This window comes from Moschus berezovskii, chromosome 7, assembly GCF_049115385.1.
Source record: "Moschus berezovskii isolate FMDL1 chromosome 7, NW_MosBer_1.0, whole genome shotgun sequence".
NCBI classification, from domain to species: Eukaryota; Metazoa; Chordata; class Mammalia; order Artiodactyla; family Moschidae; genus Moschus; species Moschus berezovskii.
In genome coordinates this window covers 10,459,552-10,477,057 of record NC_142466.1, presented here as the reverse complement: position 1 = coordinate 10,477,057, position 17,506 = coordinate 10,459,552, and the positions used below count along the sequence as shown (strand labels likewise).

Below are 17,506 nucleotides of genomic sequence, written 5' to 3'. Positions count from 1 at the left end.
TCCCTACAATGCTAGAGACCTGGGTTTGATCCTTGGGTCAGGAAGATTCCCTAGAGAAGGAAATGGCAACCCACTCCAGTATTCTTGCCTGGGAAGTCCCATGGACAGAGGAGACTAGCGGGCTACAGTCTATGATGTCACAAAGAGTTGGACATGACTAAACACACACACAAGATGAGAATATTCTTCAATTAAAAAAATAAAGGTTTGACAGAAAACAACAAAATTCTATAAAGCAATTATACTTCAATTAAAAAATTAATTAAAAAATGCACAACAAAGAAAAATAAATAAATAAAATAAGAAGACTTTCCTGGTGGCTCAGTGGTATTGGCCTGCAGTGCAGGAAATGTGGATTCAATCCCTGTGTACGGAAGATCCCCTGGAGAAGGAATGGATACCACTCCAGTATTCTTGCTGAAGAATCCCATGGACAGAGGAGCCTGGCGGGCTACAGTCCATGGGGTCTCAAGGAGTCAGACACAACTTAGTGACTAAACAACAGCAAATGTACCTTAGTGAAAAACAATAAAACGAGAGGTGGTATTGTCTCTAAGGTTTCTTCTAGCTTGGTGGGCTTATGATTACTGGCACATTTGTGTGTGTGTGTGAGAATCAGTTGTGCAGTTAAATTTTGCACAGCAATGTCTTTGTCACCCAGGGGTACTGCCTTTCACGCGGTGTTTGCATCTGCACTTCATGGCACTCTGGTATGGGAGAGGTAGTCAGCGAGTTCCCAGGGATCTGCTCTCCGTCCCTTGGAAGAACAGATGGAGACCCTGGTGGTAACTCTTTAGAAGTCTCTCTACTCCCATGTCAGAGGGTTACAGCTCCCTTTAATTTCGAGGAGAATCTTATCCCTTTGAGCATGCCCTAAGCGTCCCAGTTCCAGGCTGCAGGACCAGACCACAAGGATCTGTGTTTGGTGCTCACACCTCAGGGGATCTTCGGTACTTGAAGTGCCAACCTTGAGTTGCCTACCAATGAGTCATGGCCTTTGCTTTCTGTGTCCTGAAGTATCTCTAAGCCAGGTCGCTGGTGGAGGAGGTACTGAATTCAAACTGATGTGTCTGCAGACATAGGGACTTTTGAGAGAATAAATGGACATTTGTATCCTGGGGACTTCCCTGGTAGCTCAGTGGTAAAGAATCCACCTGCAGTGCAGGAGACATCAGTTTGATTCCTAGGTCAGGAAGTTACCCTGGAGAAGGAAATGCAACCTACTCCAGTATTCTCACCTGGAAAAGACCATTCCATGGGGTCTCAAAAGAGTTGAACTTGACTGGGTGACTGAACAGCAACAACATTAGTCGTGTGAAGCTTTTTCACTGCCAAAGGTAGATAGCATAATTTTTAAAATTTTAGAAATTAGTGGTATGTAAAGGTGGAAAATAGAGAATGTCAGTCCTGGCTAATGATGGTGTACAAGAAATCCATTTACAGTGTTCAAAACTCTACATTTCAGAAGCCTCTGGGGAATTGGAGATCTGTCTGCAGAAGACTGGCAGAGTAAAAGTAATTGCTCCAAAACTGAAAGACAGAATAGAGGCGGATTCTGAAGTACCCAGCAAAACTGCAAAATTGAATGGACTGCTGAGCTGACTATGAGCACTTACTCAAGGAAACATGATCTCTGGAAACCAGTGCGGATTTCCTAGAAATTAACTTTTTTCTTATGGTTGACGGACTCATACATTAGGGCCTGAGTACCTGACATATTAGGTGATGCGAAAAGACAACTCATTGGAAAAGACCTTGATGCTGGGAAAGAGTGAAGGCAAAAGGGGAAGGGGCTGACAGAGGGTGAGGTGGTTGGATGGCATCATCAATGGACACGAGTTTGAGCAAACTCTGGGAGACAGTGGAGGACAGAGGAGCCTGGCGTGCTGCTGTCCATGGGGTCACAAAGAGTCGGACACGACTGAGTGACTGAACAACAAAATTTACTCAGAGGAACTGGATATATGACCTGTCCTTACTATCTTTCTTAAAATTATTTTGGTATTTAGAATAGATGGTAAATGTGTTCCCAGAAACAATTCTGGGATGAATTACCTTATAATATTGGGTGAACTCCGGGAGTTGGTGATGGACAGGGAGGCCTGGCGTGCTGTGAATGATGGGGTCGCAGAGAGTTGGACACGACTGAGTGACTGAACTGAACTGAACTGAACTGAATATATTACAAGAGTTGGATATGACATAGTAACTGAACAGCAAGAACAACATTGTCCTAATTCTGTGTATATGATTTTGATTCCTATTTCTTTTCTGAAATCTTTCTTCATGAGAGATTAGCCACAGCCCTTGGGAGCAATAAACATCCTGCATTGCAAACCCCATTTTGCCATCTCACAGAACCTCTCATAGAATCTCCATAAATCTCGGCTGCAGTGAAGGCATCTCTTATTTTATCTATGAAGTGACTATTTCAAGAACATTTTTACAGCAGTCATCATTATAAGTCCTTTGTCCAATTCTCCCAGTTAGGGGAAGAAGAAATTAATATGCAATGTTGATATTTCTATTTTGCATTTAGGGCTTCCCTAGTGAAACAGTGGAAAAGGATCTGCCTGCTAATGCAAGAGAAACAGGTTCAATCCCTGGGTCAGGATGATCCCTTGGAGGAGGAAATGTTAGTCCACTGCAGTATTCTTGCTGGGAAATCCCATAGACAGAGGAGCCTGGTGGGCTACAGTCCACAGTCCACAGGGTCCCGAAAGAATGAGACACAAATTAGCCACTGAACAGCAGCAACAACCACCTGACATATTGGGTGGAATGTTTCACATCATCCTTGTGAACAGGTTGGAGAAATGTGAGTTTATAAAAATAGAGCATTTATGGGAATCAGCATGAACTTTCAAGGATTCTGGAGGACCTGGAGGATAGGAAGATAAAATTGGAGATATTTTGCCTGGAGATGAAAGCAGTTTCTTTTTTCTCCCTTTGGAGGGCTAGGCCTGAATAGTTGTTCAGTTGCTCAGTCATGTCCAACTCTTTGTGACCACATGGACTGCAGTACACCAGGCTCCCCATTCTTTCCCCATCTCCTGGAGCTTGCTCAAACTCATGCCCATCGAGTCAGTGATGGCATCCAACCATCTTGTCCTCTGTTGTTCCCTTCTCCTTCTGCCTTCAGTTTTTCCCAGCATCAGGGTCTTTTCCAGTGGATCGGCTTTTTGCATCAGGTGGCCAAAGTATTGGAGCTTCAGCATCAGTCCTTCCAGGGCATATTCAGTGTTGATTTTCTTTAGGATTGACTGGTTTGATCTCCTTGCAGTCCAAAGGGACTCTCAGTCTTCTCCAGCACCACAGTTCAAAAGGAGCAATTCTTCAGCTCTCAGCATTCTTTATGGTCCAACTCTCACACCCATACTTGACAACTGGAAAAACCATAGCTTTGACTGTATGGACCTTTGTGGGCAAAGTAATGAAAGCAGTATGAACAGGCATGAATGGTATTTGTTTGCTAATATTTGTTTAACAGGTATGTCACTGGAGAGGAATTAGACATTTCCTATGTCTCAAGTGGGACAGTTTGGGCTGAAGGAGGTAGATTTTTCTTAATCCAAGGGAAAAGGTTTGTGTCAATCAGTCTAGTGGAAGGGATAGGCTTTTGAGGTAGTCAATATGACTTCTTTGATGAGTTCAAGAATAGGCTGGTGTTCTGTTTGGGACATTGTCTAGAGGTTGCATGCATTAAAGGTAAGTTGGATAAAATAATTTCTTCTGGTCCTTTCTAAACCTTTAGGTGCTGAGATAACATTGAATAAATGTTAGTGGTCAGAAAGCAGATGGATGTCTTTCCCTTTGTCACCACGACTAAAAGAGCATATTATGTTCAGTCACACAGAAACGGTTTCAGTTCCTAAGTCCCTGAATTAGAGATAAGCCAGGAATAAGGAAACCTGCTAAAAGCCATGGATAGCAAGAATTACCTAAGAGCTAAGAGCATTATGCCTTGATGTTAGCCACCAGGAAAGGAAAATATTTCATTTGTTTCAAAAGACAAGAATATTTATCAAATATGTCCAATCTAATCAGAATTGTGACTGCCAGATAATTTAAACTGTGAATATTGCATTGTATCTCACATTCTAGGAGCAGTTTGTCTGAAAACTAGATCACTTTTTCTAATATAAATAATTTTTTTTCCCTCAGAGCTGAAAGTTATCCATGAGTTTTCCTTTTCCTTCCTAGTTAGATTGTTGAAGTTCTTGAGCCTCAGTTTAGAAAGTTGATAGATTTCGAACTCTCTTGACTGCATAACCTATATTAATAAATACCATTTATACCATGACTCAGAATCTTACATGCATTACACAAAGTCACATCTCTGAGATGATACCTATACTTACTACTGATATAATACTCTAAAATTTTCAATTCAGTTCAATTAATTCATTGTTAAATACTATTCACGCCACACTATTTTTACATGATTTACAGGTTAAAAAATACCACTGCAATCGCTAGTTGGAGAAGATTCCAATAATGGTAGAATCAATGAGAGAATTCAGATCTTGTCATTTAGGACATTTGATCCACTTGTACAGAAGATCAGCTTTGCATATATATTATCAGAAAGGTCTTGGAATTTGAAATGCATTTCCATCTTACTCTTCAGTTCCTTTCTTCCTGACTTTTCTGCCTGTTTCCCCCCACCCCCATCCCCAGTAAATCCTCACAGTAGCCAGCAGAAAACATGAAAGACTTGAGAGATGTGTAGATAGACCACATTTCTTCTGTGTGTCTTAAAGCTTTTACATCTAGAGAAGTGAGTGTTTGCCGAAAGCGTGTCTGTTTATTCATACATGCACTTGGCCACCGAGATAATGGGATTGCAGACACACTGCTCAGAGCTGCATGGGTAACTAAGCATTTACTTATTATCAGGAAGGCAAATGCAGTTTCCAAGATCAAAGTGGACACTTCTAGAAGCTATGTTTATTGCAAAAGGCTGAAGTGCCTGCCTTCCCAGGAATCAAAGGGACTTCAAGCAATAAGGCGGGCTTACATTTGACAGAATCCCATTTTTGACAGGATGGCAACCATCTAAATAGGTGACAGGATCGAGAGCTATTTAATTCCAAAAGTTAGCAACTCTGCCAGCTCTGGGGTTCAGCAATGGGCCTGATACTGTGATGGCTATAGCTGGGGTCTGCCTGACGAAATTTTAACTGTCAGTTCGAGGACTGAGGATAGTTTTAGAATTTTCACGAATTGAAATTCCTTTGGTAGTATCTTGATCCCATGTCTGCAGAAAGCAGGGGCCCCATTTGAATATTTCAGTGGAAGTAAAGTATTAATGAAATACATTATAACCCAACCATGATTGCAGTATCTATCTATTGGAAAAGTCATCTTGGATGAATCCTTGCCCTGAAACACAGCAACCTTGAGTGGTAGCGACTAGACCATGGCTATTCTACCATCAGCTGCCATCTACTAAGAGTCCCACTGTGGTGGTGGTTGCTGCTCAGTCCCTAAGTCGTGTCTGACTCTTTGTGACCACATGGACTGCAGCACACCAGGCTTCCCTGTCCTTCACTATCTCCCGGAGTCAGGTGAAACTCGTATCCACTGAGTCAGTGATGCCATCCAATTACCCAACCACCTTATCCTCTGTCACCCCTTTCTCCTCCTGTCCTTGATCTTTCCCAGCATCAGGATATTTTCCAATGAGTCAGTTCTTCGCATCAGGTGGACAAAGTATTGGAGCTTCAGCTTCAGCATCAGTCCTTCCAATGAATATTCAGGGTTGATTTCCTTTAGGATCAGTTTCTTTGATCTCTTTGCAGTCCAAGGGATTCTCAAGAGTCTTTTCCAGCACAGTTTGAAAGCATCAATTCCTCCTGGCTCAGCCTTCTTTATGGTTCAATTCTCACATTTGTACATGCCCACTGGAAAAACCATAGCTTTGACTGTTTGGATCTTTGTTGGCAAAATGATGCCTCTGCTTTTTAATATGCTGTCTAGGTTTGTCATAGCTTTTCTTGCAAGGAGCAAGCGTCTTTTAGCATCCACTGTGTTAAGGGTTTTTTTTTTGGTATCCTCCCACACCCACTTGGCTTTGAAACCCAACCTAAGTCCTGTGCTAAGACTTTCAGATGGTTACCTTCATGGATGTGTGAAGATCATCTCCTAGAAACTCCTTCTCTTGGATTACTGAAAAACTTCCCTGGTAGTTTTCAATATCCTTGAAATATTGGCTGGAGCATTTAGAAGAGTAGCAAAGGGCTTCATTATTTCTTTTCCAAAACTGTCTAATAATTTAGGAGTCTGAAGAGGCGTCTTTCAGAAATTCTGGGTACTTAATGAGTGTGCTTCATAAACATTACATTTCTATTACAATAGAACAGTTTTTTTAAAAATAATAGATTTTAAAAAATTAATATAATTAGCTTTTTTCAGGCTAATGTCTTCTGAGATCCCCCTTGTCCTCCCCAAAGCTTATCTTTCTAGAGACTATTAGAATCAGAGGAACCATCTTCCTGATATTTATCAAATGTTTACTGTAATTTAAAGCCTGAGTGTCACAGAAGTCAGTTTTACACTTGCGAGTTTCTCTACTGCAAATGTTTATAGCCCATATTTTGATGAAAAGACAGTTTTAATTTTTTTTGATCTTGTGTGAGCTGTTTATATATTTTGGATATTAACCCCTTACTGGTCATATCACCTGCAAATATTTGATCCCATTCTGTTGGGTGTCTTTTCATTTTGATGATGGTTTCTTCTGCTGTGCAGAAAAGCTTTTAAGTTTAAGTAGTTCCCACCTGTTTATCTTTGCTTTTATTTCCTTTGCTTTAGGAAATGGATCTAAAAAAATATTGCTGCGATTTATATCAAAGGGTGTTCTGCCTATGTTTTCCTCTAGGAATTTTATAGTCTATAGTTTTATAGTCTTATATTTAGGTTTTTAATCCATTTTGAGTTTATTTATTTATTTGATATGGGTCATTTCTGTCTCTTATTATTAGCACTTACAAGCATTTTGAAAACTGATCGTAACAAATAAGTGAGATTGACCACAATAATCGTATTGCTTGCCTCAGGTATTACTAAGTATTTGCTTGTGAAGCTGGACACTACAGGTTCTTTGTTTTGGCATTTATTGAGTTTATTTTTGTATATGGTTTTAGAGAATCATACAAATCAACATAAGAAAACCAAAAACCCTAATTTTAAAAAGTGGGCAGAAGACCCTAATAAGCATTTCTCCACAGAGAAAATACAGATGGCCACCATGCACATGAAAAGATGCTCAACATCACTAATTGTTAGGGAAATGCAAATTAAAACCACAATGAGATATCACTTCACATCTGTCAGAGTGGCCATAATCAAAAAAGACCACAATTAACAAATGTTGACAAAGGTGTGGAAAAAAGGAAATGCTTGCTTGTGTACCATTGGTGGGACTGTAAATTGGTACAGTCACTGCAGAAAACCGTGTGGGGGTTTCTCAAAAAACTAAAAATAGAACTACCACATGAATCGGCAGTTCCACTCCTGGGTATATATTAAAAACAAACAAACAAAATCACCAATTGTCCAATGTTCACAGCAGCATTATGTATAATAGCCAAGATATGGAAGCAACCTAAGTGTCCATCAATAGATAAATGGATCAAGAAGGTGTATCCATGGTATGTGTATGTGTATATATAGTAGATGCTCTACTCTGGATCTGTCGTTTGGATTGAATTCCCCAAGTTTAAGTTCTGGGAGTGGCTGCTCAGAAACATGACCTTCCTTTATACAGAAGCAGTTCTTAGCAGAGATGGAAAAAATGAAAGTGAAAGTGATAGTCACTAAGTCATATCTGACTCTTTGCCACCCCTGGACAGTGGCCCACCAGGTTCCTCTGTCCATGAGATTGATTTTTTTTTTTTTTTTCCAGGGAAGAGTACTGGAGTGGGTTGTCACTTCCTTCTCCAAGGGATCTTCAGGAGCCAGGAATAGAACCTGAGTCTCCTGCATCGCAGGCAGATTCTTTACCGTCTGCATATTTCATGTCGTTCCCTTATACTGTAAATAAAAGTAGAGTAGTTCATTTAAATAATTATTTAGGGCAGTGACCCCCAAGCTTTTTGGAACCATGGATTCATTTCATAAGAAACAACTTTTCCACAGACCTGGAAGAGGATAGTTTTGGGATGATTCAAGTGCATTACAATTATTGTGCACTTTATTTCTATTACTATTGTGATATATAATGAGATAATTATACAACTCACCATAATGCAGAATCAGTGGGTACTTTGAGCTTGTTTTCCTGCAACTAGATAGTCCCATCTGGGGGTGATGGGAGACAATGAGAGACGAAGCATGTTGCTTATGTCCAGTCTACTCCGAATTGTCATTTTGGTTGCTGTCCCTGCATAAACCCTACTTCACAAAGATAGGATTTTGGAAATGGAATCAGGCGTTTTGGTACTTTTGTGGCAATCTAGAATATTCCACCTAGACTTTAATCCAGAAAGTATTGTGATCTGAAGTGGTGTCAAACATAGTTTTAAGGCCACCATCATTGGTGATCTCAGGTGGGATGCCAGTGATGAGGAGCAGCTGTAAATACAGATGAAGCCTCCCTCACCTGCCCACTGCTCACCTCCTGCTGTGTGACGCAGTTCCTACCAGGTCATGAACCAGTATTTGTTCCTATCCCAGGGGTTGGGGACTCCCACTTTAGGGAAAAGCACAAAGAACAGAGGAGTTGATGCTTTTGAATTGTGGTGCTGGAGAAGACTCTTGAGAGTCCCTTGGACAGCAAGAAGATCCAAGCAGCCAATCCTAAAGGAAATCAACCCTGAATATTCATTGGAAGGACTGACGCTGAAGCTGAAGCTCCGATCCTTTGGCCCCCCAGTGCGAAGAGCCATCTCATCGAAAAAGACCCTGATGCTGGGAAAGACTGAGGCCGGAGGAGAAGGGGGTGACAGAGAATGAGACGGTCGGAGGGTGTCACCGACTGGATGGACATGAGTTTGAGCAAGCTCCGGGAGATAATGAGGGGCTGAGGAGCCTGCTGTGCTGCAGTCCCCGGGGTCACAGAGTCTGGACAAGGCTTAGTGACTAAACAACAGGAAAGAACAGAGGGAGCTGAGAGTGAAGAGAGGCGCTGTAAGAGAATGTCTGGACGGGGCTGTGCCTCGCTTCTCTTTGCGTTTGCTGTGAGCTCTGCTTTTTCCTGATTCCACAGTACACACGCCCTCTCGTGCTTCGAAAGTTGGAGAATGTACTCTGGCCACCTTATGATTTTGTATACCTTGTAGGTCTGACCTTTCCCCAATGTCTTGCATATCTTTGCCACCTGTTTTATTCCGTTTCATTAGAGATCATTGTCCTGGTGGGTCTCAGGTTGACACACACATGCCTCAGTCCCCTACCCCCTCCCTCTCAGCTCCCCAGGCTGCTACTCACTCGAAAGGGTCACTGGGGTCTGCCCTCTGCAGCTCTGGTGGGATGGGGATCCTCTTGTAGTACATTTCCCAGTCAAAGGCACCACGCATGGCATCCCCGGCTTGCGCCTCGTACCCAAAGTGATTGTGGTCGATGACGTCGATCATGGGGCAAACAATGGTCTTGTGGTTTAGTGCAATTTGGTCTGAAAAGCAGAAGCACAGAGTAGGAAGTGATATGGCTGCCTAGGTCGTCCCTCACTTTTCTGCAAAGAGAAGCCCTTCCTCACCCGTCGCCCTGGAAGCCTGGTTCCCTGTTGTCTTCAGAGCACTTTGCAGTATCTCTGAATGCTGGGCTTGACATGATGGGACCTTGAACAGGTGCAATTAGTGTTGTGGTGTTTACTTTTAAGAAAGTGATGTCCCAGAGAGACCTGGAGAAGTACATTTAACTCTACCTCTGTCACATTTCTGCTCTGACCTGTCCCCAATCTGTCATTTTATGGTGCCTCCAACATGCATGGAGTATGAACACTCCCCGTGTTCCTTTAGGCATGCGGCTGTAGCCTGCTGAGAGAATACTGGCCTGCTTTCTGGAGGGTCCAAAATGTAAATATTTAACTTCATGGTTTTATCATCTAACCTAACAGTGGCCCTGATGGCTGTCCCTCTCCTGTCCCCCCAAATGCTCGGAAATGACACAGAATTCTTTGCTCTCAGGCTTGCCTGAGGTTTCACCAAGTCCTAGCTTTGCTCTGTTGCTGTTGTCACTGTTCTTTAATATAGACTTTGCTTGTCAAAGCTACAATCTTTGATTTAATACATTTATTTATTTTTAATTGGAGGGTAGTTGGTTTTATTATGTTGGCTTGTGCCATAGGTCAGCGTGAATAACCATCTAGGCATACGTGTGCCCCTCCCTCCGGAGCCTCCCTCCCACCCGCTACCCTGCCCCAGCCCGCTAGGCTGTCACAGAGCCCTGCGTTTGAGCCCCGCGTCATGCAGCAGATCCCCACTGGGCGACGCTGTTACACGTAGGGACGCCTGTTTCAGTGCTACGCTCTCAGCTCTCCCTGCCCTCTCCTTCTGCGCTGTGCTCCTAGCGTCACTCTTCTCTCATCACATCCACAAACGTATTAGGTGATGTGATAACTGCTCTTCTATTAAAGTCTTGGGCAACTACTAATACACTTATGCTGTTTCTTTTCCTCTTCTAAACTGGAGAATGATGGCTTGACAATGTTGCGTTGGTCTCTGCGGCACGCCTAGGTGAGCCAGCTCTCTCCCTCTACACGCACATTCCCACCCTCTCCACCCTCCCTCCCGCCTCCTCACCCCAGCCGTCTAGGTCATCACAGAGCACAGAGCTGAGCCCCCTGTGCTGTCCTGCAGCTTCCCACCAGCTGTCTATTGCATAGATGTACGTGTGCTCAGTTGCTCGGTTGTGTCTGACTCATTGCAACTCCATGGACTGTAGCCCGCCTGTCGCCTCTGTCCATGGGATTTTTCAGGCAAGTATACTGGAATGGGTTGCCATTTCCTCCTCCAGGGGATTTTCTCAACCCCAGGAACTGAAGCCGGTTACTGCTACATCCCAGGCAGCTCCTTTGACACTGAGCCTCCACATGATAGGGTATATGTGTACGAGCTACTCATGCTGTTTCTAATCCTCCTAGAAACCCTATGAGGTGGCTCTAATTATCATCCCAATTTACATATGAGGAAACTGGGTGCAAAGAAGTTAAGTAACTTGTCCAAGTTTGCTTGTGTTTTGAGAACACGCACTAGGATGCAAGCCCCGCTTAACGGTCTGGTCCTAAAGCCTGGGGTCTGTCCAGTTGGCCGTGGTGCTTCTCTGAGGCAGAAAGGAGACTTATTCTCCAGTGTCAGCCCCAGATCCCCCCTGGTAGTTGCTATCGTGTCAGACATGAACAGCCAGTGCTGGAAAGGGCACACACATGTACTCTGGTTCACCTACAAGAGCTTCATGTGAAGTACTGTCTTCTCCACAATGTGCATTTCTTCAATATTTTATTATAACAGCTAATACTGTCAGAGAGGTTGAGCTTTTAAGTGTTAACACCTGCTTTCTGGTTCTTTGGAAGACCTTTGGATGTGCCATGTGGAATAAAACACACTTAAATATCTTTAAAAGAGAAAAGGCATCATGGAGAAATAATGAGGACTGACAGTTTCCACATCATTGTCCTGATGACAGTCATGAGGAGGACATGGGGATCACAGAATCCTGTGGAAAACCTCCCCTCCAGATCTCTGTGCCTTTCATCCACTCATGGATTTGTTCATTCATTCATTCATAGTTTAGTAGTTGTTCACTGAGTAGAAATTGCATGCCTGTCACTTTGCACGGTTCTAGGAGAGCCAGCAGTGAGCCACAACCACAAAAACCCCTGTCTTCATGAATGGACCAAACAGAATCCATACATACAGTATATCACTAAATTATATAGTGTGCTGTGCTGTGCTTAGTCGCTCAGTCATGTCCGACTCTTTGCGACCTCATGGACTGGAGCCCACAAGGCTCCTCTGTCCATGGAATTCTCCAGGCAGGAGTACTGGAGTGGGTAGCAATTTGCTTCTCAAGTGTACTGTCTCATCTCAGGGATCAAACCCAAATCTCCTGCACTGGCAGCCAGATTCTTGACTGTTTGAGCCACTAGAGAAGCCTCATAGAGTATGCTCAGTTCAGTTCAGTTCAGTCGCTCAGTCGTGTCTGACTCTTTGTGACCCCATGAATCACAGAACGCCAGGCCTCCCTGTCCATCACCAACTCCCGGAGTTCACTCAAACTCATGTCCATTGAGTCGGTGATGCCATCCAGCCATCTCATTCTCTGTCGTCCCCTTCTCCTCCTGCCCCCAATCCCTCCCAGCATCAGAGTCTTTTCCAATGAGTCAATTCTTTGCATGAGGTGGCCAAAGTATTGGAGTTTCAGCTTCAGCATCAGTCCTTCCAATGAACACCCAGGACTGATCTCCTTTAGAATGGACTGGTTGGATCTCCTTGCAGTCCAAGGTACTCTCAAGAGTCTTCTCCAGCACCACAGTTCAAAAGCATCAATTCTTCAGCGATCAGCTTTCTTTACAGTAAAAACTCTCACATCCATACATGACCACTGGAAAAACCATAGCCTTGACTAGACGGACCTTGGTTGGCAAAGTAATGTCTCTGCTTTTTAATATGCTGTCTAGGTTGGTCATAACTTTCCTTCCAAGGAGTAAGCGTCTTTTAACTTCATGACTGCAATCAGCAGCCTCAGTGATTTTGGAGGGGAGCCCAAAAAAATAAAGTCTGACACTGTTTCCACTGTTTCCCCATCTATTTGCCATGAAGTGATGGGGCCAGATGCCATAATCTTAGTTTTCTGAATGTTGAGCTTTAAGCCAACTTTTTCACTCTCCTCTTTTACTTTCATCAAGAGGATTTTTAGATCCTCTTCACTTTCTGCCATAAGGGTGGTGTCATCTGCATGCTGCTGCTGCTGCTAAATCACTTCAGTCGTGTCCGACTCTGTGTGACCCCATAGACGGAAGCCCACCAGGCTCCCCCGTCCCTGGGACTCTCCAGGCAAGAACACTGGAGTGGGTTGCCATTTCCTTCTCCAATGTGTGAAAGTGGAAAGTGAAAGTGAAGTCGCTCAGTCGTGTCCGACCCTTAGCGACCCCACGGACTGCAGCCTACCAGGCTCCTCCATCCATGGGATTTTCTAGGCAATAGTACTGGAGTGGCTTGCCATTGTCATCTGCATATCTGAGGTTATTGGTATTTCTCCCAGCAATCTTGGTTCCAGCTTGTGCTTCTTCCAGCCCAGCGTTCCTCATGATGTACTCTGCATAGAAGTTAAATAAACAGGGTGACAATATACAACCTTGACGTACTCCGTCCATGTCCAGTTCTAACTGTTGCTTCCTGACCTGCAGGAAGGTCAGGTCAGGTGGTCTGGTATTCCTATCTCTTTCAGAATTTTCCACAGTTTATTGTGATCCACACAATCAAAAGCTTTGGCATAGTCAACGAAGCAGAAATAGATGTTTTTCTGGAACTCTCTTGCTTTTGCCATGATCCAGCAGATATTGGCAATTTGATCTCTGGTGCCTCTGCCTTTTCTGAAACCAGCTTGAACATCTGGGAGTTCATGGTTCATGTATTGCTGAAGCCTGGCTTGGAGAATTTTGAGCATGACTTTACTAGCGTGTGAGATGAGTGCAATTGTGTGGTAGTTTGAGCATTCTTTGGCATTGCCTTTCTTTGGGATTGGAATGAAGACTGACCTTTTCCAGTCCTGTGGCCACTGGTGAGTTTTCCAAATTTGCTGGCATATTGAGTGCAGCACTTTCACAGCATCATCTTCCAGGATTTGAAATAGCTCAACTGGAATTCCATCACCTCCTCTAGCTTTGTTGATAGTGATGCTTTCTAAGACCCACTTGACTTCACATTCCAAGATGTCTGGCTCTAGGTGAGTGATCACACCATCATGATTATCTTGGTCATGAAGATCTCTTTTGTACAGTTCTTCTGTGTATTCTTGCCAACTCTTCTTAATATCTTCTGCTTCTATTATGTCCTTTATTGAGCCCATTTCTGTCCTTTATCGAGCCCATCTTCACATGAAATATTCCCTTGGTATCTCTAATTTTCTTTAAGAGATCTCTTGTCTTTCCTATTCTGTTGTTTTCCTCTATTTCTTTGCATTGATCACTGAGGAAGGCTTTCTTGTCTCTCCTTGCTCTTCTTGGAATTCTGCATTTAGATGCTTATATCTTTCCTTTTCTCCTTTGCTTTTCGCTTCTCTTCTTTTCACAGCTATTTGTAAGGCCTCCTCAGACAGCCATTTTGCTTTTATGCATTTCTTTTCCTTGGGGATGGTCTTAGTCCCTGTCTCCTGTACAATGTCACGAACCTCCGTCCAGAGTTCATCAGGCACTCTATCTATCAGATCTAGTCCCTTAAATCTACTTCTCAATTTGACTGTATAATCATAAGGGATTTGATTTAGGTCATATCTGAATGGTCTAGTGATTTTCCCTACTTTCTTCAATTTAAGTCTGAATTTGGCAATAAGGAGTTCATGATCTGAGCCACAGTCAGCTCCCAGTCATGTTTTTGCTGACTGTATAGAGCTTCTGCATCTTTGGCTGCAAAGAATATAATCAATCTGATTTCAGTGTTGACCATCTGGTGACGTCCACGTGTAGAGTCTTCTCTTGTGTTGTTGGAAGAGGTTGTTTTCTATGATCAGTGCGTTCTCTTGGCAAAATTCTATTAGCCTTTGCCTTGCTTCATTCCGTGCTCCAAGGCCAAATTTGCCTGTTACTCCAGGTGTTTCTTGATTTCCTACTTTTGCATTCCAGTCCCCTATAATGAAAAGGACATCTTTTTTGGGTGTTAGTTCTAAAAGGTCTTGTAGGTCTTCATAGAACCGTTCAACTTCAGCTTCTTCAGCATTACTGGTTGGGGCATAGGCTTGGATTACTGTAACACTGAATGGTTTGCCTTGGAAACGAACAGAGATCATTCTGTCGTTTTTGAGATTGCATCCACGTACTGCATTTCGGTCTCTTTTGTTGACCATGGTGGCTACTCCATTTCTTCTCAGGGATTCCTGCCCACAGTAGTAGATATAATGGTCATCTGAGTTAAATTCACCCATTCCAGTCCATTTTAATTCACTGATTCCTTGAATGTCGACGTTCTCTCTTGTCATCTCCTGTTTGACCTCTTGCAATTTGCTTTGATTCATGGACCTAACATTCCAGGTTCCTATGCAATATTGCTCTTTACAGCATCGGACCTTGCTTTTATCACCAGTCACATCCACAACTGGGTACCATTTTTGCTTTGGCTCCATCCCTTCATTCTTTCTGGAGTTGTTTCTCCACTGATCTCCAGTAGCACACTGGGCACTTACTGACCTGGAATTCCTCATTCAGTATCCTATCATTTTGCCTTTTCATACTGTTCATGGGGTTCTCAAGGCAAGTATACTGAAGTGGTTTGCCATTCCCTTCTTCAGTGGACTACATTCTGTCAGACCTCTCCACCATGACCTGCCCATCTTGGGTGGCCCCACATGGCATGGCTTAGTTTCATTGAGTTAGACAGGACTGTGGTCCGTGTGATCAGATTGACTAGTTTTCTGTGATTATGATTTCAGTGTGTCTGCCTTCTGATGCCCTCTTGCAATACCTATCATCTTATTTGGGTTTCTCTTACACCCTAAAAGTTGATATAGACACTGAACTCAGTACCAATTGCTCTCTTATTTCCAGGGGTATAGAACCAATTATTTTTTCTTAAATGAAAAGTATTACCTTCATAGATTTTTCTAGATGATTCTGACTAAAAAAATATAAAGATGCCCTGTGGTTCTCTCCCATCCTGGTCTGCTAAATGGTCTTAAATGTGATGGAAAGAAAATAAAACAGGGTAAGGTGAATGTGGCATGTGGAAAGGGTTGTGATTTTATTTTATTTTTAATTCTTTTAGCTTATTATGTTTGGGGTCCTTGTCTTTATTTATTTATTTGTTAGACAAGGGGTTGCAGTCTTAGCTAGTGTGGTCCCAAGAGGCCTCAGAGAGCCTAAGGTCACCTTCATCTTATTTAGTTATTTTGAAGGCAGAGAGATCCCACCTCCCACCCCCAGCACCTTCAGATCAGTCCCCACCAAGGGCTCTCTACACACCTTTTTTCACCCAGGCAAGTCTTACAGTGGGTTTTCTCTTTCACTAAGTGGTGTTTCCCCATAGATGTCTTTGATAGAGGAGACCTTCGCTGCTGTGTCCAAAATATTTCTTCAATCATCTCTGCTGCTGCTGCTGCTGCTGCTAAGTCACTTCAGTCGTGTCCGACTCTGTGTGACCCCATAGACGGCAGCCCACCAGGCTCCCCCGTCCCTGGGATTCTCCAGGCAAGAACACTGGAGTGGGTTGCCATTTAAAGTTTCAATGATGTTCTTCAATCCGATTCAGAACCAGATTGACTTACAAGTTCCTTGACCACCAAGGAGTCCCAAGGTGACCCAAAGAGAATGAGTCTGTTAAATTAACTGTCAGCTTTCCTGTCAAATTTCCTCTCAGCTCTCATCCAGCCACTCTAGCTTACAGTGAAGGCAGTTTTTTGTCTAAGGATTGTGCCTACATTTCAATTTCCCGGGATCAAACAAACAGGCCTTTAATGGGAAATTGAAATTCAGGTATAAACCCAGGGTGAAAAATGAACCCAGAAACCGTGTGACTCCACCTATTTCTTTAAAATTTCATTTGAAAGATGTATGAAGACAGTGATAGAGGAAACTAAAAAAAGATAGCAATCCTGAGCTCAGATCATGTCTTAACCATCAGGCCTATAGGAAATGAAATGCTCTAAAGGGAAAAAGTGGGTTTCTCTTTATTTTCTGTCTTTTCCCTTTTCCCGTCTCTTTTCAGATGCATGGGAACAATCAGAGCCTTGATAATTGGCTTTTAGGAATTGTTTTGGTTCATAAATAATTAGGCCTTGTGCTAACTTCCTTGCCTATTCAACACCTTACAGGCCAAATTCAGTTTAAGGGAAGCTCATGGCTACTGATGAAACTTTAAATTGATATGTCCTTGGACAAGTACTGTTAATTAAAGGCTCAGAGGAGTCTCTGACCATTAATTAGGAGCATAGATACACCCTGTGGATTAGGGTGGCCAGGAGGTTTGCTGTCGGACAAGGGGTGGATCTGAGATATGGTGGGACCTTATTGGCTGATCATTTCCTGTTTCAAATGCAACACAGTTTCAGTTGATTTTCACCCCCCCACCCCGTCCCTCATCTTTTACTAATGGAGCTTTGCCAGTTCCGCCTGAAATCCTGCACAGTTGTCAATAGCAAGGGATTCTGTCTGAGGCTGCTATTGTGAAGGTGGTTGTTACTTGCTTTAGCTCCAAGACCAGGGATATATTTACAATAAAAGTTGATTTAGTGAAATCTGGAGGAACATAAAGGAACACAATGTGCAGACCAAGAACTTTTTAGAAACACATTTTTTTCTCATTTTACAATTTATTCCTTAGCTACGACTGGGCTTTATCTCTGTCTTCATTGT

At 43.0% G+C, this 17,506-nt stretch overlaps 1 protein-coding gene across 1 annotated transcript in view; it reads right to left on the bottom strand.

Moving 5' to 3' along the window:
• The window catches only part of GALNTL6 (polypeptide N-acetylgalactosaminyltransferase like 6), a 1,544,427-nt gene that overhangs the window by 220,344 nt on the left and 1,306,577 nt on the right, over window positions 1-17,506 (bottom strand). Inside the window, exon 6 of the mRNA XM_055428017.1 lies at window positions 9,433-9,616. Coding sequence (XP_055283992.1) covers window positions 9,433-9,616 — 184 coding nt within the window. The remainder of the gene's footprint in view (window positions 1-9,432; window positions 9,617-17,506) is intronic.